The sequence below is a fragment of the Trachypithecus francoisi genome, unplaced genomic scaffold (assembly GCF_009764315.1).
Source record: "Trachypithecus francoisi isolate TF-2019V2 unplaced genomic scaffold, Tfra_2.0 Lachesis_group18, whole genome shotgun sequence".
NCBI lineage: Eukaryota > Metazoa > Chordata > Mammalia > Primates > Cercopithecidae > Trachypithecus > Trachypithecus francoisi.
In genome coordinates this window covers 38,506,346-38,531,834 of record NW_022681463.1, presented here as the reverse complement: position 1 = coordinate 38,531,834, position 25,489 = coordinate 38,506,346, and the positions used below count along the sequence as shown (strand labels likewise).

Below are 25,489 nucleotides of genomic sequence, written 5' to 3'. Positions count from 1 at the left end.
TAATGGAGCCATAATAAAACATCATGAAAATGGCTTATAACAATGAACTAGAGACTAGATTGCATTCACTCAGAAGAAATAAACTGTATTAATTTGCAAAGTTCATTTGGTTATACTCAAGGAAAACTCAGTACTCTTTTTGTCAAAAGTCATGTTAATTGTTACCTATAACCAGAAATAAAGTCAACAGAGCACATACAGTAAAAAGATTTTATACGGAGCTTTTCATCTTAGCCTTTTCTATAATGGTACAATCACTATATTATTATTTATAGGTGATATCCCTTCTTGTAGGATGATCACAAAACAATTTAAAACGGCTTAGCTAAAAATATCACTGGTACTTTTCCTTTAATTATCTTACCATTCCTCATCAGGCACAAGAAAAATCAGACTCTATATCCAGCAAAAGAGATAAATCTGTTACTAAAGATTGAGAGAGCAAATTGCAATGAATGAGTTAAGGATATACCTTCACAAGACTGATAAAAGACAAATTCCATTTCTCAGGCAATGTCAACATTCTGAGAATCAGTTCAGGAAGTATTAAGTAAATTGTTTGGAGAAGTAACAGAAAAATCAAAATAAGACTAATTAGTAGAAACTCCCGAAACCATTAATTCTATTGAACACAACAGTGGAAAAATATTCTCTCTGCTGATATTTTTGCATTAATTCACATATTACATAAATACCTCCTAAGCACTCACATTGTGCAAACTCACTTTAGGAAATATGAAGGTATACTAGACCCCGTCCTCTAAGAGTTTATAATCTAATAGGGTAAATTAGTCATGTATATAATTCATACTCAGTATAGACCTCTGTTATAGCATTTATTACATTATAGTATAACTATTTTTGTTTTCATTTTCCCAACTATACTGCGATCTTCCAATACACAAGGAACATGTCTTAAACGGCTTAATACCTCTCATGCCTAGCCAATTACCTAGCACATGGTAGGCATACATTAAATATTTGTTTAATTATTCACTAAGTTGTTTGCTAAAAACCACTGCATCTCAGAAAGACATTTTCTAGACAAGAGGCAAATCAGCTGAAGGTAAGTCATTTGTAGTTCTGATTAACATTTACAAGTTTTCTGGAAACAACAGCTACAGCTGAGAAGTCAAATGACTAGGGGGACTATCTTTAGAGAAGTTATATAAAATCCTAACAGACTTGATTATAACTAATATTACAGAAGAATTTGCATAGCAAGTTTCAATTGATGAAACACATTAAGTGATGAAACTTTCACATTTGATATAGTTTCTTTTCCTGGAATGGACTAGAAAATAAAAACATACTGTCCAAGATTTGTATCTGCTTATGTACTTACAGGAAAGAGAAATCTGAAATCAAAGATCTCCAGAGTACAAAATGTGGGGCTCTATTCTCAAGCCAATGGAAGACTACTATATTCTGTTATTCTTTCAGATTGCTTACTCTGCTACCAACCATGATTTTTCATAACTCCAAGAGGATTCTTCACAGATGACATTTTTGGCTAAGGTTCATTTATTATAGTGACAAAGGAATTACTGAACCTTCCCAGAAACAGTAAGTCTACCTAATGAACAGGTTCTTGATCTCTCTGGTAAGTTTAAGGTGTGATAACAAGCGAATGGCAATAGGCAACTCAGGTAGGCTGCCTAGAAACAGAGCCAGCCAGTTTTAGTGAGACCGGCCCATAAAACTTTGGTCACAATGATCATGATAGAAAACTCTTCATCTGTCTGGGTTAAACACTGTGGAAGCCTCACCAATTTTCTACATCTTGGTTCATTGTAGACTTTTTGTTTAACAAATGGGAAAACATTCATTTTCAGAATAGTAATATATATTCAATATACAACAACAATCAACCTCACGTTCTGCAACTATTAAAGAATTTTTAATATTTAGCTATGGATTATTGCACACAGTTACCATACATGTTTTTAAGTAAGTCTTTTTCTGCTGTTTGGCTAAGTATAAAATATTTTACCAAAAGTTTGAACTTTGGAAGTAGACTTTAAAACAGAAGTCTTATAGTCAGTGAAAACATGTATTTCTCCCTCCTTCAGTATCAGCAAGGAAGCGTAAGCAGAAAAAATATAGTCCTGCCAATATAGTATTATTGCATTTGTGTGTAAAAAACATATTTTAATGTATACATAGAAAAAAATGACAAAAGAAATAAAAATGTTTATGTAGGGGTATATTTTGGTTAACGGGATTTCAAATATTACTTCTCATTTTTAATTCCTCTTTAGAAAAATGTTCTGATTTTTCAAATTATCTACAATAAATATGTATAATTAGCAAAATAAATAAATGTGACACTTAAGAAAAATAATAATTACAACAATAAAAGAACACAAGAAGCTTCAATACTTTTGATAACGAACTATAATTACCCAACACACGGTTTCACACTTCTCTTCAGAAAAGTCTTTTGTAAATTTACTGAATTTTATCTTTACTGCTGCTCTCTAATAATTAAATTTAGAAGGTTATTATATTTGAAAGGTAAAGAAACATAAAGCCGAAATAATTACCTGATACAGCCAGTCTAATATGCTAGGAAAGTAAGATAAAAACATATTTGGCCAAAGAAAAATGATATAAAATGATATATAATTTCAAGGTTTTATTTTGCCCAACTCAAACCATATATTTCCAAATGTGACTTTATTATTTCATGAATAAGTGTGATCATAAAAGTTCAGTTACATCACATTTGTATTTAATAATTAACTCTTCACCCTTTTTTTTTTTTTTTTTTTTTTTTTTTGAGACGGAGTCTTGCTCTGCCACCCAGGCTGGAGTGCAGTGGCGGATCTCAGCTCACTGCAAGCTCCGCCTCCCGGGTTTACGCCATTCTCCTGCCTCAGCCTCCCGAGTAGCTGGGACTACAGGCGCCCGCCTCGTCGCCCGGCTAGTTTTTTTTTTGTATTTTTAAGTAGAGACAGGTTTCACCGTATTAGCCAGGATGGTCTCGATCTCCTGACCTCGTGATCCGCCCGTCTCGGCCTCCCAAAGTGCTGGGATTACAGGCTTGAGCCACCGCGCCCGGCCCTCTTCACCCTTAAAAATCGTATCTTGTTCAGTTAAAAGTCCTAAAATCACTTCCAATACTTATATATTTGAAAAAGCTCAAAAGGAAATCAAAATTATATTTACATATTACCACAGAGTGAAGTATACTGCCTTTTAAAATTGTTTGTATAAAGCAAATACGTGGTACAGTGATAATATCTACAAGTAATAAAAAATTTAAAAATCTAGAGACAGAGGAAAAGGGAGGGGGAAGAGGCAGCAGCAGAGGGCAAGGAGGAGAAGGCTAAGGCAGAGAATTCTGAATGTGGGGCCGGGTGTGGTGGCTCACGCCTGTAATCCCAGTAGTTTGAGAGGCCGAGGTGGGTGAATCACCTGACATCAGGGGTTGCAAACCAGCCTGACCAACATGGAGAAACCCCTTATCTATGAAAAATACAAAATTAGCCAGGCATGGTGGCACACGCCTGTAATCCCAGCTACTTGGGAAGCTGAGGCAGGAGAACTGCTTGAACCCAGGAGGTGGAGGCTGCAGTGAGCCAAGATCGTGCCACTGCACTTCAGCCTGGGCAAGCAGAGTGAAACTCCATCTCAGAAAAAAAAAAAAAAAAAGTATGAGTGTGAAGTTTCTGAGTTCCTTGTCTAAAAAACACATTTATCTATGACTACTACCATCTTCCCTTCTCTTCACACTCAGAAAACTTTTCAAAACTTTTCAACTTTTCAAAGCTATTTTTTCAGTGTTCTTGATTCCACTCCCTCCCATCTCTCACAGAAATTTGTTTCAACTTGTGCCTACATAGTGATAACTCCCAAATCTATATTTCTAGCTGGCAATTATTTTTCGAACTTCAGCCCTACACAGCACACACTGGACACCTGACATTTAATTCAAAATCAGCATGTGCAGAACTAAACTTGATCATCATTTCAGCCAAGCACTGTTCCTCATCCAGTTTTCCCTCTTTCAGTAAATGGCCTCAATACACAGAACCTTAAAGAATATCTTTAGATTCTGCCTTCTTTTTCAGCCTTTAGAGCCAATTTATTACTAATTCCTGTCAATTCTGCTTAACATTTCTTAGATTCAAAACACTGTCACTACCATAATTCCAACCCTCATTAACACTCTCTAGACAACTGCAATAATTGCCTAAATGGTTCCTCTGTCTCCAGTCTCACTCACCACCCTTTAGTTATGGATATGCCTTACTAACAGGAGTAAACTTACAAAGTTACTCCAGTCTTAGTAAGGCATATCCATAACTAAAGGGTCGTGAGTCCGATGCAATCATGCAAGTCTGATGATATTCTTTTGCTTAAAATCTTCAATATTTACTAATCACGAGATAACATCTGAAATACATGGCACATAAGGCCCTTCATGATTAGCTTCCTGCTCTCTCTTGCTCTATCTCAGCCAGTGTTGAGTCCTTTCTCTAACATGTTCCACTATATCTAGCACTCCCTATCAATCCTTAAGGCACTAGAGAATATTTACTGACCTGGTTCTTATCCCTGCAAGACAATGTTTTCTTGAGGGCAGGAATTATGTTTCATCCTTTTGTTCTCAGGACCTAATACAATGCTGGCTACAAATTCAAAAAGAATATACTGAATTAAGAAAGAAATGATCGTATGTAAGTCTAAATCTTTTAATAATGTGGTATGACTGGCTTCAAATGGGTTCAGATGGGAAATATGAATTCTAAGTGTTACTATTTAAAAATTATGCACTGGGCATGGTGATTCATGCCTGTAATCCCAGTACTTTGGGAGGCTGAGGCGGTCAGATTGCTTGAGCTCAAGAGTTCGAGACCAGCCTAGACCATGTGGCAAAACCCCATCTCTACTAAAAATACAAAAAGTAGCCTGGGGTGGTGGCAAACACCTGCAGTCCCAGCTACATGGGAGGCTAAGGTGGGATGATCGCTTGAGTCCAGGAGGCAGAAGTTACAGTGAGCTGAGATCATGCCACTGCACTCCAGCCCTGGTGACAGAGCCTGACTCTGTCTCAAAATGAAAATAAAAATAAAAATAAAAATAAAAATAATAAAAATTATGTAGGTGTAAAATCTGTAAAGTTTTAGAGGATGTAGATTTTAGTGACAGTTTGAGCTGGGTGAAAAACTTAATGTTCCAGAAGCGTTCAGAGAACAGAAAGCTCCTTTAAATATATCAATGATTACTGATCCGCAAAACACAAAAACAAAAGCAAAAAGCAAAAAAAGGGTGACAAGATCTATATAACAGTCAAACTCAATTTATTAATAACTAAATTTTAAAACTCAAGAATGGGAAAAATAAAACTGTATTACAACAACACTTCAACAACAGATTAAAAACCGTCTTAATCATGTTAAGAAAAAAAAAGAGTAGGAGAGACAGAAACCTCATGCGAGAAGGAATGGGACAGCCACATGCTTAGGAGGAGCAACAGAGGAACAAAGAAAGGAAGCAAACTAGGATACTAGATAGCAGCATTTGAGGCTGAGGCACAGAGATGATCAAAAGGAAAAGAAAAATGCCAACATTTCCCACTTGCCTTCAAATCCTATCACCTCAAACTTTACGAGACTAATTTTGTCTTCAGTGTCAATCCTTCATGTCATGGAAATGACTGCCAAAAAATATCACCTGAAAGTTTCACTCCCCACCCATAGTATCTGCTTGCCTCTGCATAAAGGCATCTCATCACTTCTTCCTTTCTCTTCATCTCTCATTTATCAGGTGATTGCACTGATTCTCTAGAAGTTTCATTTGCTTGCATAATTTTTTTAATAAACTGACGAGTTCCTTGACAAGTAACTCAAATTCATTTGCACCTACACATTTTCTTGTTTGCACCTAACCTGACACTTATAACTATATATATCATTTACTGAGCACTTCTTTTCGCCAGGTACTGTTCTCTCATGCACTCAACATCCATTAATTCATTTAAATTGTCACTACAACCCTATGAGGTAGATGCAACCCCCAATTTATAGATGACAAAACTGAGGCATGGATGTGTCAAATAACTTCCAATGTCACATAGCTAGTAATTTTAATGGTGTTTGAACCCCAGCAGTTTGGCTCCACAACCCATGTTAACCCTGTTTGCAGACAGGTCAGTACTTGGTGGAAAATTCAGTATTAATCACTTGGGCTATCTGATCATCTTTAATTTTCTTTGAAAGATCCCCCTTTGACTCTGTTAATCATGCTGCAAAAGGTTATCTTAAGAATGCCTGATATTTTATTTAATACTCACCAATCCTGATATTTAAAACAGCCTAAGAATCCATTGTTCTTGTTTATGCAATTTAATTTGAACTACAGTTTACTATTCAAAACCTGCATACCTATGTAAACAATTTATCCAGGCTTTTGTTTTCTCTCACAATACTGAACTTAAGTAGCACAATTACTATAATACAGTGTGACTCACACATACACAGAATTGGTATTCTAACTAAAAAGTAAATTATACAAGTCTTGCAGCCTTACGTCCTAACTCAACTATGTTTTTTTATCTCAATCTCTCCTAGTTAAGCATAAGAAATTACAATTAGAGACCATAATTTCTACCTAGAGGAGCTCCTATAGTGAAGATAAACATGTTTGTTTTAGGTTACAGAAAGAAGCTTTTGTCTGGGCACAGTGGCTCACACCTGTAATCCCAGCACTTTGGGAGGCCGAGGTGGGTGGATCACCTGAGGTCTGGAGTTCGAGACCAGCCTGACCAACATGGAGAAACCCCATCTCTACTAAAAATACAAAATTAGCCAGGCGTGGTGAGACATGCCTGTAATCCCAGCTACTCAGGAGGCTGAGGCAGGAGAATTGCTGGAACTCAGGAGGCAGAGGTTTCAGTGAGCCAAGATCATGCCATTGCACTCCAGCCTGGACAGCAAAAGCAAAACTCCATCAAAGAAAGAAAGAAAAGGAAGGAAAGGAAGGAAGGAAGGAAGGAAGGAGCTATTAGAGTAGCAGTTAGGACGTTGCAGACAAAGGAAATAAGAAGAAGAAAAGCATCTCAACTATAAAACAGGAGGCAAAAAGGACATGTGAAGATGGCTGATCAAGAAGCTGAGTAAGTTCACAAAACCTTTATTACTCTATGAAACATGAAGCAAGCCATGTGCCAAGAATAAGATGAGAAGAACCTGACAATATGATTAAGGATGGTGGTGTACTTAGTTCAGCCACCATAAAATGTGCAAAAGAACTCAGACCAGGTTCCATTTATGCTGCTATTTCCAAGTCATAAAAAATATTTACACAAACCCTTGTGGAAATGTGTAAGTTTTCAAGGCATAATTTTAAGGTTATCAGTTTAGTAAAAAGGCAATAGTACATAAATCACTTAGAATTATAAAATCATTTTGAGTATCTCTGTTTAGAAAAAAAGCAACATGCATAAGTCATATAAAGGCACTATTTAAAAATGTCTATATTTTCACCTATTCTTTTGTTATAAATATTAACTATACCTACTATATAGAAAAAATACATTAAATATATAAAATAACCTTCCAGTCTTAAATATACCAATACTTAAACAGAACACAGTACAAAAAGAAACACAGGTTTTTCTTCTTTTTTTTTTTTTTTTTTTGAGACAGTCTCACTCCGTCGCCCAGGCCGGAGTGCAATGGTCTCAGCTCACTGCAACCTCCGCCTCCCGCGTTCAAGCAACTTTCCTGCCTCAGCCTCTGAATAGCTGGGATTACAGGCACCCGCCACAACACCAGGCTAATTTTTGTATTTTTAGTAGAGACGGGGTTTCACCATGTTGGCCGTGCTGTTCTCAAACTCCTGATCTCAGGTGACCCACCCACCTCGGCCTCCCAAAGTGCTGGGATTACAGGTGTGAGCCACTGCGCCCAGCCTACAATACATGTTTCTATTGTAGAAATACCAACTAGCTTATATGCTCCTGGTAAATAAGGGAGTAATATCAGAATAATGCAGAAGTTAAGTTGGTTCATATGGGATTTTTTTTTTTTCCTAATCAAGGGAAGCCACAATATCAAGAATACAATTATAAGCTTAGGCAGAAAGGAAAAGGCTCTCAGCCTAGCTACTACACAGCTGACAGGCTTTGTAGTTCTATTTCAAGAGAAATAAAACTGCATACCTGCATCCCAGGCAAGGAGTACCTCCCAGCTTTCCAGGGCTCTTGGCTTTTTCTTGTGTCCACCTTACTCTCGGCCCACTGGCTCAGAGCTCTACTTCCATCTGCCATGGCTCCATGCCTCTGTATCAGCATTTCCAGCCTACTGCTTTTGTACATTTTTTTTTTTTTTTTTTTTTTTGCAATTTTTTTTTTTTTTTATTATACTTTAAGTTCTAGGGTACATGTGCATGACGTTTATATCATGTATAACTCCCCAATGCAATCCCTCCCTCCTCCCCCCTCCCCATGATAGGCCCCAGTGTGTGATGTTCCCCTTCCCGAGTCCAAGTGATCTCATTGTTCAGTTCCCACCTATGAGTGAGAACATGCGGTGTTTGGTTTTCTGTTCTTGTGATAGTTTGCTAAGAATGATGGTTTCCAGCTGCATCCATGTCCCTACAAAGGACGCAAACTCATCCTTTTTTATGGCTGCATAGTATTCCATGGTGTATATGTGCCACATTTTCTTAATCCAGTCTGTCACAGATGGACATTTGGGTTGATTCCAAGTCTTTGCTATTGTGAATAGTGCCGCAATAAACATACGTGTGCATGTGTCTTTGTAGTAGAGTAATTTATAATCCTTTGGGTATATACCCAGTAGTGGGATGGCTGGGTCATATGGTACATCTAGTTCTAGATCCTTGAGGAATCGCCATACTGTTTTCCATAATGGTTGAACTAGTTTACAATCCCACCAACAGTGTAAAAGTGTTCCTATTTCTCCACATCCTCTCCAACACCTGTTGTTTCCTGACTTCTTAATGATTGCCATTCTAACTGGTGTGAGATGGTATCTCATTGTGGTTTTGATTTGCATTTCTCTGATGGCCAGTGATGATGAGCATTTTTTCATGTGTCTGTTGGCTGTATGGATGTCTTCTTTTGAGAAATGTCTGTTCATATCCTTTCCCCACTTTTTGATGGGGTTGTTTGTTTTTTTCTTGTATATTTGTTTGAGTTCTTGGTAGATTCTGGATATTAGCCCTTTGTCAGATGAGTAGGTTGCAAAAATTTTTTCCCATTCTGTAGGTTGCCTGTTCACTCTGATGGTAGTTTCTTTAGCTGTGCAAAAGCTCTTTAGTTTAATTAGATCCCATGTGTCAATTTTTGCTTTTGCTGCCGTTGCTTTTGGTGTTTTAGACATGAAGTCCTTGCCCATGCCTATGTCCTGAATGGTACTACCTAGATTTTCTTCTAGGGTTTTTATGGTATTAGGTCTAACATTTAAGTCTCTAATCCATCTTGAATTAATTTTGTATAAGGGGTAAGGAAAGGATCCAGTTTCAGCTTTCTACTTATGGCTAGCCAATTTTCCCAGCACCATTTATTAAATAGGGAATCCTTTCCCCATTTCTTGTTTCTCTCAGGTTTGTCAAAGATCAGATGGCTGTAGATGTGTGGTATTATTTCTGAGGACTCTGTTCTGTTCCATTGGTCTATATCTCTGTTTGGTACCAGTACCATGCTGTTTTGGTTACTGTAGCCTTGTAGTATAGTTTGAAGTCAGGTAGCGTGACGCCTCCAGCTTTGTCCTTTTGACTTAGGATTGTCTTGGCAATGCGGGCTCTTTTTTGGTTCCATATGAACTTTAAAGCCGTTTTTTCCAATTCTGTGAAGAACTCATTGGTAGCTTGATGGGGATGGCATTGAATCTATAAATAACCTTGGGCAGTATGGCCATTTTCACGATATTGATTCTTCCTATCCATGAGCATGGTATGTTCTTCCATTTGTTTGTGTCCTCTTTGATTTCACTGAGCAGTGGTTTGTAGTTCTCCTTGAAGAGGTCCTTTACATCCCTTGTAAGCTGGATTCCTAGGTATTTGATTCTCTTTGAAGCAATTGTGAATGGAAGTTCATTCCTGATTTGGCTCTCTGCTTGTCTGTTACTGGTGTATAAGAATGCTTGTGATTTTTGCACATTAATTTTGTATCCTGAGACTTTGCTGAAGTTGCTTATCAGCTTAAGCAGATTTTGGGCTGAGACAATGGGGTTTTCTAAATATACAATCATGTCATCTGCAAACAGGGACAATTTGACTTCTTCTTTTCCTAACTGGATACCCTTGATTTCTTTCTCTTGCCTGATTGCCCTAGCCAGAACTTCCAACACTATGTTGAATAGGAGTGGTGAGAGAGGGCATCCCTGTCTTGTGCCAGTTTTCAAAGGGAATTTTTCCAGTTTTTGCCCATTCAGTATGATATTAGCTGTGGGTTTGTCATAAATAGCTCTTATTATTTTGAGGTACGTTCCATCAATACCAAATTTATTGAGCGTTTTTAGCATAAAGGGCTGTTGAATTTTGTCAAAAGCCTTTTCTGCATCTATTGAGATAATCATGTGGTTCTTGTCTTTGGTTCTGTTTATATGCTGGATTACGTTTATTGATTTGCGAATGTTGAACCAGCCTTGCATCCCAGGGATGAAGCCCACTTGATCATGGTGGATAAGCTTTTTGATGTGCTGCTGAATCCGGTTTGCCAGTATTTTATTGAGGATTTTTGCATCGATGTTCATCAGGGATATTGGTCTAAAATTCTCTCTTTTTGTTGTGTCTCTGCCAGGCTTTGGTATCAGGATGATGTTGGCCTCATAAAAAGAGTTAGGGAGGATTCCCTCTTTTTCTATTGATTGGAATAGTTTCAGAAGGAATGGTACCAGCTCCTCCTTGTACCTCTGGTAGAATTCAGCTGTGAATCCATCTGGTCCTGGACTTTTTTTGGTGGGTAGGCTATTAATTGTTGCCTCAATTTCAGAGCCTGCTATTGGTCTATTCAGGGATTCAACTTCTTCCTGGTTTAGTCTTGGGAGAGTGTAAGTGTCCAGGAAATTATCCATTTCTTCTAGATTTTCTAGTTGATTTGCGTAGAGGCATTTATAGTATTCTCTGATGGTTGTTTGTATTTCTGTGGGGTCGGTGGTGATATCCCCTTTATCATTTTTTATTGCGTCTATTTGATTCCTCTCTCTTTTCTTCTTTATTAGTCTAGCTAGCGGTCTGTCAATTTTGTTGATCTTTTCAAAAAACCAACTCCTGGATTCATTGATTTTTGAGGGTTTTTTGTGTCTCTATCTCCTTCAGTTCTGCTCTGATCTTAGTTATTTCTTGCCTTCTGCTAGCTTTTGAATGTGTTTGCTCTTGCCTCTCTAGTTCTTTTAATTGTGATGTTAGAGTGTCAATTTTAGATCTCTCCTGCTTTCTCTTGTGGGCATTTAGTGCTATAAATTTCCCTCTACACACTGCTTTAAATGTGTCCCAGAGATTCTGGTATGTTGTATCTTTGTTCTCATTGGTTTCAAAGAACATCTTTATTTCTGCTTTCATTTCGTTATGTACCCAGTAGTCATTCAGGAGCAGGTTGTTCAGTTTCCATGTAGTTGAGCGGTTTGGATTGAGTTTCTTAGTCCTGAGTTCTAGTTTGATTGCACTGTGGTCTGAGAGACAGTTTGTTATAATTTCTGTTCTTGTACATTTGCTGAGGAGTGCTTTACTTCCAATTATGTGGTCAATTTTGGAATAAGTGCGATGTGGTGCTGAGAAGAATGTAATTCTGTTGATTTGGGGTGGAGAGTTCTATAGATGTCTATTAGGTCCGCTTGGTGCAGAGATGAGTTCAATTCCTGGATATCCTTGTTAACTTTCTGTCTCGTTGATCTGTCTAATGTTGACAGTGGAGTGTTGAAGTCTCCCATTATTATTGTATGGGAGTCTAAGTCTCTTTGTAGGTCTCTAAGGACTTGCTTTATGAATCTGGGTGCTCCTGTATTGGGTGCATATAGATTTAGGAGAGTTAGCTCTTCCTGTTGAATTGATCCCTTTACCATGATGTAATGGCCTTCTTTGTCTCTTTTGATCTTTGATGGTTTAAAGTCTGTTTTATCAGAGACTAGGATTGCAACCCCTGCTTTTTTTTGTTCTCCATTTGCTTGGTAGATCTTCCTCCATCCCTTTATTTTGAGCCTATGTATGTCTCTGCATGTGAGATGGGTCTCCTGAATACAGCAGACTGATGGGTCTTGACTCTTGATCCAGTTTGCCAGTCTGTGTCTTTTAATTGGAGCATTTAGTCCATTGACATTTAAGGTTAATATTGTTATGTGTGAACTTGATCCTGTCATTATGATATTAACTGGTTATTTTGCTCGTTAGTTGATGCAGTTTCTTCCTAGCCTCGATGGTCTTTACATTTTGGCATGTTTTTGCAATGGCTGGTACCGCTTGTTCCTTTCCATGTTTAGGGCTTCCTTCAGGGTCTCTTGTAAGGCAGGCCTGGTGGTGACAAAATCTCTAAGCATTTGCTTATCTGTAAAGGATTTTATTTCTCCTTCACTGATGAAGCTTAGTTTGGCTGGATATGAAATTCTGGGTTGAAAATTCTTTTCTTTAAGAACGTTGAATATTGGCCCCCACTCTCTTCTGGCTTGTAGAGTTTCTGCCGAGAGGTCTGCTGTTATTCTGATGGGCTTCCCTTTGTGGGTAACCCGACCTTTCTCTCTGGCTGCCCTTAAGATTTTTTCCTTCATTTCAACTTTGGTGAATCTGGCAATTATGTGTCTTGGAGTTGCTCTTCTGGAGGAGTATCTTTGTGGCGTTCTCTGTATTTCCTGAATTTGAATGTTGGCCTGCCCTACTAGGTTGGGGAAGTTCTCCTGGATGATATCCTGAAGAGTGTTTTCCAACTTGGTTCCATTTTCCCCCTCACTTTCAGGCACCCCAATCAGACGTAGATTTGGTCTTTTTACATAATCCCATACTTCTTGCAGGCTTTGTTCATTTCTTTTTCTTCTTTTTTCTTTTGGTTTCTCTTCTTGCTTCATTTCATTCATTTGATCCTCAATCGCTGATACCCTTTCTTCCAGTTGATCGAGTCGGTTACTGAAGCTTGTGCATTTGTCACGTATTTCTCGTGTCATGGTTTTCATCTCTGTCATTTCGTTTATGATCTTCTCTGCATTAATTAATCTAGCTGTCAATTCTTCCACTTTTTTTTCAAGATTTTTAGTTTCTTTGCGCTGGGTACGTAATTCCTCCTTTAGCTCTGAGAGGTTTGATGGACTGAAGCCTTCTTCTCTCATCTCGTCAAAGTCATTCTCTGACCAGCTTTGATCCGTTGCTGGCGATGGGCTGCGCTCCTTTGCAGGGGGAGATGCGCTCTTATTTTTTGAATTTCCAGCTTTTCTGCCCTGCTTCTTCCCCATCTTTGTGGTTTTATCTGTCTCTGGACTTTGATGATGGTGACGTACGGATGGGGTTTTGGTATAGGTGTCCTTCCTGTTTGACAGTTTTCCGTCTGACAGTCAGAAGGACTGTCTGTTGGTCTGTTGGAGATTGCTTGAGGTCCACTCCAGACCCTGTTTGCCTGGGTATCAGCAGCAGAGGTTGCCGAAGATAGAATATTGCTGAACAGCGAGTGTACCTGTCTGATTCTTTCTTTGGAAGTTTCCTCTCAGGGGTGACGCCACCCTGTGAGGTGTGGGGTGTCAGACTGCCCCTAGTGGGGGATGTCTCCCAGTTAGGCTACTCAGGGGTCAGGAACCCACCTGAGCAGGCAGTCTGTCCGTTCTCGGATCTCAACCTCCGCGTTAGGAGATCCACGGCTCTCCCCAAAGCTGTCAGACAGAGTCGTTCGCGTCTGCACCGCCCCCGCTCTTTCCCCTAATGGACTGCAGCTGTGCGCTGTCCGCAGAGGTAGAGTCTACAGAGACAGGCAGGCTTCCTTGAGCTGCTGTGAGCTCCACCCAGTTCGAGCTTCCCAGCGGTTTTGTTTACCTACTTAAGCCTCAGCAATGGCGGGCGCCCCTCCCCCAGCCTCGCTGCTGCCTTGCGGATAGATCGCTGCAGACGGCTGTGTTAGCAGTGAGGGAGGCTCCGTGGGCGTGGGACCCTCCCGGCCAGGTGTGGGATATATTCTCCTGGTATGCCTGTTTCCTTAAAGCGCAGTATTGGGGTGGGAGTTACCCGATTTTCCAGGTGTTGTGTGTCTCAGTTCCCCTGGCTAGGAAAAAGGGATTCCTTTCCCCCTTGCGCTTTCAGGTGAGGCGATGCCTCGCCCTGCTTCAGCTCACGCTGGTCAGGCTGCAGCAGCTGACCAGCACCGATTGTCCGGCACTCCCTAGCGAGATGACCCCAGTACCTCAGTTGAAAACGCAGAAATCACCGGTCTTCTGTGTCGCTCGCGCTGGGAGTTGGAGACTGGAGCTGTTCCTATTCGGCCATCTTGCTCCGCCTCTTTTGTACATTTTTTAATTGTCCCTGTAACAGACTCCAATCCACTCATCTCCCTTCCTGTGCTTTCCAGTGAATTATCAATTATTGACTTTGTTAGCACCTTAGATATAAAGCTGCACAGTTTTCCTTTTCTGCTCCAAATCTATTTTTGCCCATTAGCCATGTTATTTTTAGCATGCAATCTTACATAAAGCAAGATATTTTAACAATGCATATATATGCATTATAGCCAGAACACCTGCAGGTTATACATCTAAATATTAATAGAACTCAGTGGCTTACCTTTGGAAGCTTGATAGGGGGCTCTTTGGATTCCTCTTCTTCATCACTATCTGATTCTCCACTCTGCACAGAGTTCTTAGATGCAGCTGCCAACGATATTTCCTTTTTCTGCCATTCCAGAACGCAATGGCGTACATTACAGTAAATATTGAAAGCAGAAGGATTGCTATGTAGTTTGATATCTGGTATGATTACTGTATTCTCCAAGTTTTCAGACTGAAATACAAAACAGAGTACTTCCATTTCACACTCTTTTCTATCATCAAATCCCATTTTAAATAAAAGTAAAGATTAGACAGGCTAACTGACTTGCAGAAGACACCTTTTGTGACACAGCAGAGACAGTCTGAGTCTATGGACGCAAGTTCTAGTCCCCTTTTCTATACCTCACTATTTTTTGAGTAATGCAGCAATAACCAACCAATCTGACATGCGCTTGAAAGGGATAGGCAAAAAACTTAGAAATATTCTCTTATCGTCACGACAGGAATAGACTCAACAAAGCTGAACTGCTAGAGTTCTGGATCAAAGAAGTTCATTTGATGCCTTCCTAAGAGACACCAGATATACTGTAGAGTCTCAGTGACCTACTACAAATATTAGATTGCATTTTGAATACTTTTATAAGTAGATACAGAAGTTTACACAGAAATAAGGGTCTGCCCCCAAAAAACTTAATTTTCATCAACTGATTTCATCCTCATTCAAATAACAGTAATGCCAAGTAAACTGTAGATGCTTCCCTAAGCTGTCTCTCATCTGTCAGTATTGATAAAGGCTAAAAATCATGTGCTTGGTAATTTGTTAAGACTGAACAGTTTCTCTTTTATGCCCAATATTTTATTCATCAGACAGCAACTACAATTTCAAGATCAACATTTACATTATAAATATAAAAAGTTGTTTTAAGATATTTTGGAAATTCAAGTTCCAATAATTAAAGTATGTCTAGGAAGTATCTAAGACAAACAAAATGATACCACAAGTACAAAAAAAACTTGGTCCCAAAAATTCGACTCTTCTTCCATAAAGAATTGGAAAAAAAAAAACAAAATACTCTTGTTAAATAAGAAATATATCAAAGTTAAACTGGCATGGCATATAACTTATGAGTATATGCATAAGAGATATTACAAATATCTCTTATCCAAATATCCAGAGCTATTACAAATATTAGCTATTCAAATCCAACAATATATAAAAAAGTAATGTATTATGACCAACTGAGTTTTAATCCAGGGACAATGTTGGTGCAACACTGGAAAAGCAATCACTGTCATAACAGAGAAAAAATATGTTATACTGCAAATAAACACAGAAAAATCATTTGACAAAAAATCCAGTATTGATTCATGACAGAAAAAAAAAATGTATAAGTTAGGAATAGAAGGAAATTTTCTCAACTTGATAAAGGGTACCTACAAAATAACCACAGCTAAAGTGGTAACAGACTGAATGCTTTCCCTCTAAGATTGTGATCCAGGCAAATAGGTCTACTCTCAGCAACTGATCAACATTGTACTGGATATCCTATCTAGTACAAGGAAAATATCCTATCCAGCCAAGGGAAAAAGGCAAGAAGAAGTATTTTCTAAAAAAGAAATGTTTTTACTTGTAAAAAAAACATAGAGAATCTTAAGGAATCTGCAAAAAAGCTACCAGAAATAGTATGCAGATTTAACAAAATCAGGATATAAGATTACTATATAAAAAGAGTAGTATATCCACATACTAGGAATGAACAATTGAAAAATGTAATTTCAAAAATAAAAGCATTGAAGTCACAGTCTGGGAGAAAATATCTGCAAACCACATATCCAACAAAGGAAGAGTATTCAGAATATATAAAGAATTCTCAAAAGTCAACAGTAAAAACAAATAAGGAATCTAATTAGAAAATGGGCAAAAGACAGGAATAAACACATCAATATAGAAGACATACAAAGGGCAAATAAGTACATGAAAAGAATTTCAACATCATTAGCTACCAGGAAATGCAAATTAAAATGAGAGACAGTACACACCTATCAGAATGGCTAAAAAAAATAGTGACAACACCAAATGCTGGTGGGGATGAGGAGAAACTTATACATTGTTGATGGTCATGTAAAATGGTATAGCCACCCTGGAAGAAAGTACAGCAATTTCCTACAAAACTAAGTATGTGCTTACCATATAATCCAGCAATTATGCTCTTGGACATTTACACCAGAGAAATAAAAACTTATGTTCACACAAAAACCAGTACATGAATGTTCGTTAACAGCTTTCTTTTAAAATAGTCAAAAGCTAGAAACGACCGATATATCCTTTAATGGGTAAATGGTTAAACAAACTATGGTACATCCCATGAAATGCTTACTCAGCAAGGAACAAACAATATTCAACAATGTGTGTGAATCTCAAAGACATTTTGCCAAGTGGGGGAGAAAGCGCCAATCGTTAAATGACTACATACTACACAATTCCACTGGATAAGATTCTTAAAATGGTAAAATTATAAATGCTGAACAGATCAGTGGTTGCCAGAAGCTAAGGAGAGGGTGAGGAAGGAAGACACTATAAAGGTTATAAAGGATATCACAGAGAATCCTTGTGATGGAACTGCTGTATATCCAGACTGTGGTAAGAGTCACAGGGACCTACACATGTGATAAAATTACACAGACTTAGGTGCACACGAACACATACACACTGCATTCATACTGAAATCATCTCAAAGCAAAATAAATTTTCAAAAATAATTGCATTTACAATAACATCAAAAATATAAAGTAACTGTAAATAAAAGTAATAAAATATGTGTAAGCCCTACACACTGAAAACAAAAAAGTGTTGCTGAGTGAAATTTAAAGACTTAAATAAATGGAGATATATACCATGTTCATGGATTGGAAAATTCAACATCATTAAAATGGCAATTCTTCCCCCAAACGCAAGCCACAGAACAGGAGAAATGTATTTGGAATGCAGACATCTGACAAAAGACTTGTATTTAGAATATATGAGAAACTCTGGCAATTCAGTAATAAGAAGACAATTACAAAAATAAGGAGGCAAGATCTGAACAGACATTTCACATCAAAAAAATAAGAATGGCAAAAGGTACATGAAAAGATTTCACATTATTAGTCATTAGAGAAAAGCAAGCTAAAATTACAATGGGAAACCCCTACTCAGTAGACTGACTAAAATTTAAAAAGCTAATACCACGTGTTTGCAAAGATGTGAAGCAACTAGATTGGTCATATACTACTGGTGGGACTACAGATTGGAACAACCACTTTGGAAAAGAGTTTTCTGGTTTCTTAAAAAGCTAAACGTACATTTACCATGCCAATGCTGAGGAAAAAGTTAACGCCACAGGCATGATGGTTTACTCCTTGTATTTCCCCAAGGAAACCATGATTGACCCTTGGCCAATCTTCGGGAATGTGGATGCTTAGAGTTTTCTTTGTGGTAGTGATTGATGATTTTGTTATGAACACATGGAGCAATGGACCATGCCTCCTGGCCTGTCAGACTGCTCTGCATGTACAAACATCAAGCTTTATGATGTGTACCTGAGTTTCACTTATTGTGTCTGACTAACAAGATATGTCTATGTGACCAAACCCACAAAAAGTCTTGAATTTTAAAATTCACCTGAGCAAAAACAATACACACATTTCTCTGTAGTTCACTGCCAGAGAGAAAACATGTCTGTGTGTTCAGTCAACAAAGAACTAGGAAGCCTATGCCATAACTCCCTATACATCACAAACACATACTTTTTCCTGCTGCTTGCTCTGCATCCTTTGTTGTAATAAATCTTAGCCATGAGTATAAACTGCTTATGAGATTTATGAGTACTTCCGGCAAATCAAAGGAAAAACCACTTAACCATTCCACTACCTAGTATGCACCCAAGAAAAATGAACACACACACGTGCATATATATATATATAAAATCAGCAAAAAAATGGAATGAACTACTGATATACAACAACACAAATTATGCTGAGGGAAAGACACCAGATTTAAAAAAAAAAAAAGAGTACTCACAATATGATCACATTTATACCAAGTTCTAGAAAATGAAAACTAATCTACAGTGACAGAAAATATATCTGTGGTTGTCTAGAGCCAGGGTTATAGGGAGGGACAGAATCAGAAGAGGACAGGAAAACCGGTCAGGCGCGGTGGCTCACACCTGTAACCCCAACACTTTGGGAGGCCAACGCGGGTGGATCATCTGAGGTCAGGAGTTTGAGACCAGCCTGGCCAACATGGTGAAACCTTGTCTCTACTAAAAATACAAAAATTAGCTGGACATGGTGGCTGGTGCCTATAATCCCAGCTACTCAGGAGGCTGAGGCGGGGAAATGGCTTGAACCCAGGAGGTAGAAGCTGCAGTGAGCTAAGATCACACACCACTGCACTCCAGCCTGGGCAACAGAGTGAGACTCCGTCTCAAAAAATAAAAAGAAAACCCCTGGAGATGATGGAAGTGTTCTGAACTTTGACTGCAGTAGTGCTTCTATGCATGAATGTTAACTTCCAAAACTCACTGAACTGCAAACTTCAAATCTCTATGTCAGGCTCAGCTACTGAGAAGCCTGATGTAAGACAGACACATTTGGGATCAGGAAGTTGAGGAAGTTTTCTGACTAATAAATTTGATTTCTCCTCTAAGAAAGTGAAATCATATGATGGAGGGTAGAATTTATCAGAGGTTTGAGGAGCATGGCAAAGGTCTGAAATAATCACAGAAGAAAAGAGAACTATTTGACCAGAAAAAATAATAAGATAGTCTGGCTATGGTATACTTGAGATTGATGATCATGAATGTGTATTGTTATCAATTAACTCTTGTATAACTCTCTTTGGCAGCACATGAAACTCACTTTAAGGGAGGGACAAAATAACTGGATTCATACAAGATTGAGTTTTGTCAGATTAATGCAAAAATATACAAGTGAGATATGGTAGGTAAATAATAGCCTCCAAAAACATTTACACCCTAATTCCCCAAAACCCACGTGAATGTTACCTTACATGGCAAAAGGGACATTGTATATGTGATTAAACTAAGCATACATGCACAGATTATCTGGATGGGCCAATGTAATCACAAGGGTCCTTACAAGTGAAAGAGGAAGGCTGGACAGTGAGAGGAGGAGATAAAACAACAGAAAACTATCAGTGATGCCGCATGAGAAAACTCAACCAACCACCACTGGCTTTGAAGATGGAAGAGGGCCACAACCCAAGACATTTGAGCAGCCTCTATTATAGAAACTGGAAAGGCAAAAAAACAGATTCCCTCCTAGAGCCTCCAGAAGGAATACGGTCTTGCTGATACCTTGATTTTAGCTTAGTGAGATCCATTTTGGACTTCAGATTTCCAACTGTAAGATAACTAGTGTTACTTTAAACCACCAAGTTTGTGTAATTTGTTACAGATTAAGTAAGAGTTTTCCTAAAAAGAAAGACTGTGGTATCTAATCTGGGTAAGATGGAAATTAAATAGAGGAGATGACTGATGGATGGGATGAGGAGAAATAGAGGGGTTGATAGTCATAAAGGATATAAAGTAGATATAACGGCTATGTATATATAATACATAAAGTAGATAAAATGCCAGCTAAATGGCATTTTGAAAATAACTCTCAAAAAGAGAGTAGATGAAAAATAATCTGGAAAAAGTAATACAGGTCAAGGAGACTAACAACACCATTTTACTACTTTATATTCTTTCCATGAGCAAAAAATCCCTCTTACTCATCTTTGTATCCCAAACATCCAGTATAATGCCTGCACATACTCAGCATGCAATTAATGTTTGAGGAATAAATTAATGAACTTATTTATATCATTGTTATCTCAAACTACTCTTAAAAAGAAGATATATAAATACTGAGGGCAAGAGGAAAAAAACTGAATTGCTAAGGGCACAAAGCTAATTGGAGGCCGAATCGAAAGGGACAAAAGACCTTAGCTTCTCCTCATCTCTTCCTGGATATCATATGCCACCACCTCAGGAAATCACCCAATGAAACCTTAAAAAAACTTAAAAGATACTCAAAATTCCCATACTCTGATTTGCACATAGCACCAAAAAGTTGAAAAGGGACAGAGGTTGGAAATCTGAATGACTGTATTTGTTAGAGGTTTTCTGTATATTGAGAATGCGTTCCACTTCCCTCCTCTATCCCAGAAGCAGAAGTAATGAGAAGGGATACAGTGAACAGACATTATTTTTATGCCGCCCAGCAACACTTTCCTTAGGGTAATTATTCCTCCCTCATTCCATGTGGCCTATTCACCAGGGTGCTCACCCCTGCCCATCTCCAGGTTAAAAATATAACTCAGTCTAACCAAAGTATCCCATGTCTCCGTAGTCAAAGCAAATGATGCAGGTAAACTGAAAATCCTACCCAAGACTTTCTGCTATGACTAGTAGAACAGATTGCCTCTTGCTCAGAGCATATGGAGTTGGAGCTGCTGGCAGCCTCAGTCCTCAGTCACAGGTAATAAGTCCACACACAGAGGAAGGCAGAAGCAAGAGCTGAAAATACGGGTTCGATGATTTTATTTATTTATTTTGAGATAGAGTCTTACTCTGTCGCCAGGCTGGAGTGCAGTGGTGCGATCTCAGCTCACTGCAATCTCCTCCTCCCAGTTTTAAGCGATTCTCCTGCCTCAGCCTCCTGGGTAGATGGGACTACAGGCACATGCCACCACACCCATCAAATTTTTGTATTTTTCGTAGAGACAGGGTTTCACCATGTTGGCCAGGATGGTCTCGACCTCTTGACCTCATGATCTGCCAGCCTCGGCTTCCCAAAGTGCTGGGATTACAGGCATGAGACACTGTGGCTGGCCGATGATATTATTTCATCCCTGGATCCAGCTGTGTCTCAAGATAGAGCCACCAAATAAATGCCATCCCCCAACCTTTCATTTTATTTTAGGTTTGCTACTTTGAAGTAGATTTCTCTCAGTTACAATAGCAAGAACACTAACTTAAAAGTGTAGGAAACAATTGCCTCTACAGTTGATACACAGGCCCAGCAAATCTATTGTTTCTTGTTTGTTTGTTTGTTTGTTTTGAGATGGAGTCTTGCTCTGTCGCCCGGGCTGCAGTGCAGTGGCCGGATCTCAGCTCACGGCAAGCTCCGCCTCCCAGGTTTACGCCATTCTCCTGCCTCAGCCTCCCGAGTAGCTGGGACTACAGGCGCCCGCCACCTCGCCCGGCTAGTTTTTTGTATGTTTTAGTAGAGACGGGGTTTCACCGTGTTAGCCAGGATGGTCTCGATCTCCTGACCTCGTGATCCGCCCGTCTCGGCCTCCCAAAGTGCTGGGATTACAGGCTTGAGCCACCGCGCCCGGCCCATCTATTGTTTCTTTAACTCCAAGTGAAGCTGTTCAGGAATCACAGTTATGACTCTCCTCTTCCTTCTGTCTAGATGTTCAACAGAAAAGAGACTGTTATATAAAGTGCTCTGGTCACTGAAAATGTTTAGTATAAAAAAGATGGATTTTAGAGAGATCTCTGCATTATGTGAAAATAGATTCTTGGTTTCTAAGCTCTCACCTAATTCAAATATTCCATATTGCCTTTTCTTTTGTACAGCTACCAACAGTCAAAAGAGGCTCAGAACAAAATGGACACACCAAGTTTCCCTAATTTCTGTCAAGAAAGGCATATGACAAACCCAAACCCAAGTCCCGGTTTACAAGCTAATTTTACTTAAGTTTCTAGTAGCTGTAGTCAGATTGAAAAAAGAGAACAGAGTGGACATATTCCCCCAAAGGACTGATCAAAGATAATAAGAATAAATAATAAATAATTTTCAACATCCAGATATTAACTTCCAGGCTACTGGTCAACCCCCCCAAAAATAGGCTGGGCACAGTGGCTCATGCCAGCAATCCCAGTATTTGGGAGGCTGAGGTGAGAGAATTGCTTGAGCCCATGAGTTGGAGACAAGCCTGGCCAATACCATGAGACCCTGTCTCTACAAAAAATTTAACAATTAGCTAGGTGTGGTGACATTTACTTGTAGTCCCAGCTACTTAGGAGGCTGAGACGGAAGGATCACTTGAGCCCAGGAAACTACTGCAGCCTGGGTGACAGAACAAGACCTTGTTTCAAAAAAAAAAGGGGGAGGCAAGAAAGAAAAGAAACACCCAAAAGAAAGATGAAACTAAAAGAGGAACCAAATAATAAAGGGCTTTTACAAAATTACTTCAGCACATACAAACAAAATGGTTTGTTAATTATACTTATATTTTTAAATCTTGGCATTTTTATTCAAATCACCATATGAAACAGTACTACTATTCCTTATAAATTACCAACAGCTTTACCTTGCTTCTTGTCTTCACTTTTGACTTGCTCTTCTGTTTTCTTTTCAATTTCTTCTTATTTAATATTTTCTTATTCCTAAAAATTAAAAGAAAAATGGGAAAAAACATATGAATGTTCATATTAGGACATACAAAGCTATCAAAAATGCGTATTTCCAAAATAGACATTTGGATCTTTTTCTTGCAAACTTTCTTTATGTGAAACAATATACTTTACATACACATATAAGATACTAACATATAAAGTAGCTATTGAGAAGATAACATGGGACGGCTAAGCAATATATATTAAATGATAATAAAAATTTGAATTCTGCAAAAACATATATAAACTTAAAACATTAAAAAGGCATTAAATGAAGTATTTTATACTTTATCCATAGTGGGGATGTTTACAAATATCAGTAATGTTTCCAAGAAAAAAAATGTGCTCTTTTTGGTAGTAAGGGTTACAGTGCAAAGGGACTTAAAAGCCACTTTTTGCTAAACTACTATAGGAAAATTCCCAACTCATATACTTTATGTATCCAGCAACCAGTCTGGATACATTCATTATCTCATAGCCCTAAGACCAAATTATTCTTTAAGCAAAAGGAAGCCTCTGAATAACTTTGAGAAACAGAAAAAAATATGTGATAAAGAATAAGAATTATGGTGCAAGAAACAAGAAGCAAGGAAAACATTTTATTTTCATTTCACTTCATATGTTTTATGTTCACCATGCTGAGATACTAGGTAGTAAAGACACAAAATGAAAAAGACAGTTCTTGTCCTCAAGGAGCTCAGAGACTTGAATGGAAAGCACAGTTTAGTGATCTAACAAGAGGATGCTACTGCTGTAATAAAGAAAAAAGGGGTAAAGGAGGAGGGGGAGGGAAAAAAGAGGGAATGAGGGGAGAGCAAAGGAGAGGAGGTTGTTCCAGATGCTGAAGAGGTCAAGTCCTTAAGATTTGGTAACTAATTTAGTGAGAGCAGTGACAAAATAGAAAAGTTTTAAGCCTAGGTCACCTGGAGGTAGACAATGTCATTCATAAAAATCGAGAAGTCAGAAGGAAGAGTTAGTCTGCTGGAAAAAAGGTAATGGGTTTGATTTTGAAGATATTTAACTTCAAAACACCAAAATGTCAACAAATAGATAAGAGTAACAGGCAGATGAAAATGTTATCCTTGACATTTCCTTCAGTTTCACTCTTGAAATCAAAATAATCACAAAATCTGGTCAATTTTATCTCATCAACAGTTCTTGAATCTGTCCACACCATCTTTACTGCTGCAATGCTAATAAGCTAGGTTACCACCACCTCTTACCTGGACCACTGCAAAAGTTTAACTCATTTCTGCACATCCATACCCTTCAATCCATTCTTCACATAGGAACCTAACTGAACTTTTAAAGACACAAACCTGAGTGGATAATTCCCCAGCTTAAAAATCAGTATCTTCTCAATTCTCTGAAGATAAAGTCCAAAAGCACCAACATCGTTTAAAAGATCCTCTTCCAATAACTGACCTCCACCCATCTATCCTACCTCATTTTGCATTCTTTTCCACCTGATTCATCATACTCCAGCAAGAAGGATATTCTTTCAGTTGTCTGAACCTGTTAAGCTTCATACAACTTTCACAAAGGTTTTCCCTCTTCCTGAAATTCTCTACCACATCTTCTCCTGCTAACCACTACTTATCTTCGAGGTCTCAGCATAAGTGTCACTTAAGACTAACTCCCCACACTAGATGAGTTTCCCTAATATACACTCTCAGTTCATCGTATACTTATGTTTCATTGTATAGTCAATAACCGTAATTATGTATGGAACTGTTTAATGTATTGCTTCCTCGCCAAGCTATAAGCTCCAACAGTGCAGAGGCTCTGTCTTTCTTGTTCACTACTCTAGCCTGTGTCCAGAAAAGTTCCTGGGATATAGTACTCAACAAGTATTTTAAGAGAAAGAGAAAGTATAAGAGAAAGAGTGAGGAAGAGGATAAATGCGGAAGTTGAGAGCTACAGCTACATGCCTTACTCAGAGATTAAAATAAGGTATCTACATCTATGGTATGGATACATGAGTGCATTTAAAGCATATCTAGCCAGAAAGGCCCACTAAGGAGTTATCCATGGGATTATTTTGCACAGACTTTAGTACAAAGGAGGTCATGGAAACTATGTATGTGGATGAGATTTTCACAAGATAGTATGCCATAAAAGTAAAGAGAAAGAGAAAGATTAACAGTGCCAAATGCTAAACATAAATGCATATACCTGCTTATAGAATCTACTCAACTACTAGCGCTGTGAGGGCATGCCGAATGTCTATTTCAACTGTGTACTTTCAGCACCTGCATCAATGTGAAACATCATGGATGGTCAATAAATATCACATGAACAAATAAACAAATAAAACACAGTAAG

General features: G+C 38.4%; 1 protein-coding gene across 16 annotated transcripts in view; it reads right to left on the bottom strand.

The window, feature by feature from the left end:
• Window positions 1-25,489, bottom strand: part of MYCBP2 (MYC binding protein 2) — a 299,211-nt gene that overhangs the window by 245,583 nt on the left and 28,139 nt on the right. For all 16 annotated transcript variants that reach the window (XM_033177503.1, XM_033177496.1, XM_033177499.1 and 13 more), the window contains exons 2-3: window positions 23,080-23,155; window positions 14,725-14,940 (exon numbers count right to left, since the gene is read on the bottom strand). In XM_033177503.1, the coding sequence (XP_033033394.1) occupies window positions 14,725-14,940; window positions 23,080-23,155 (292 nt within the window). The remainder of the gene's footprint in view (window positions 1-14,724; window positions 14,941-23,079; window positions 23,156-25,489) is intronic.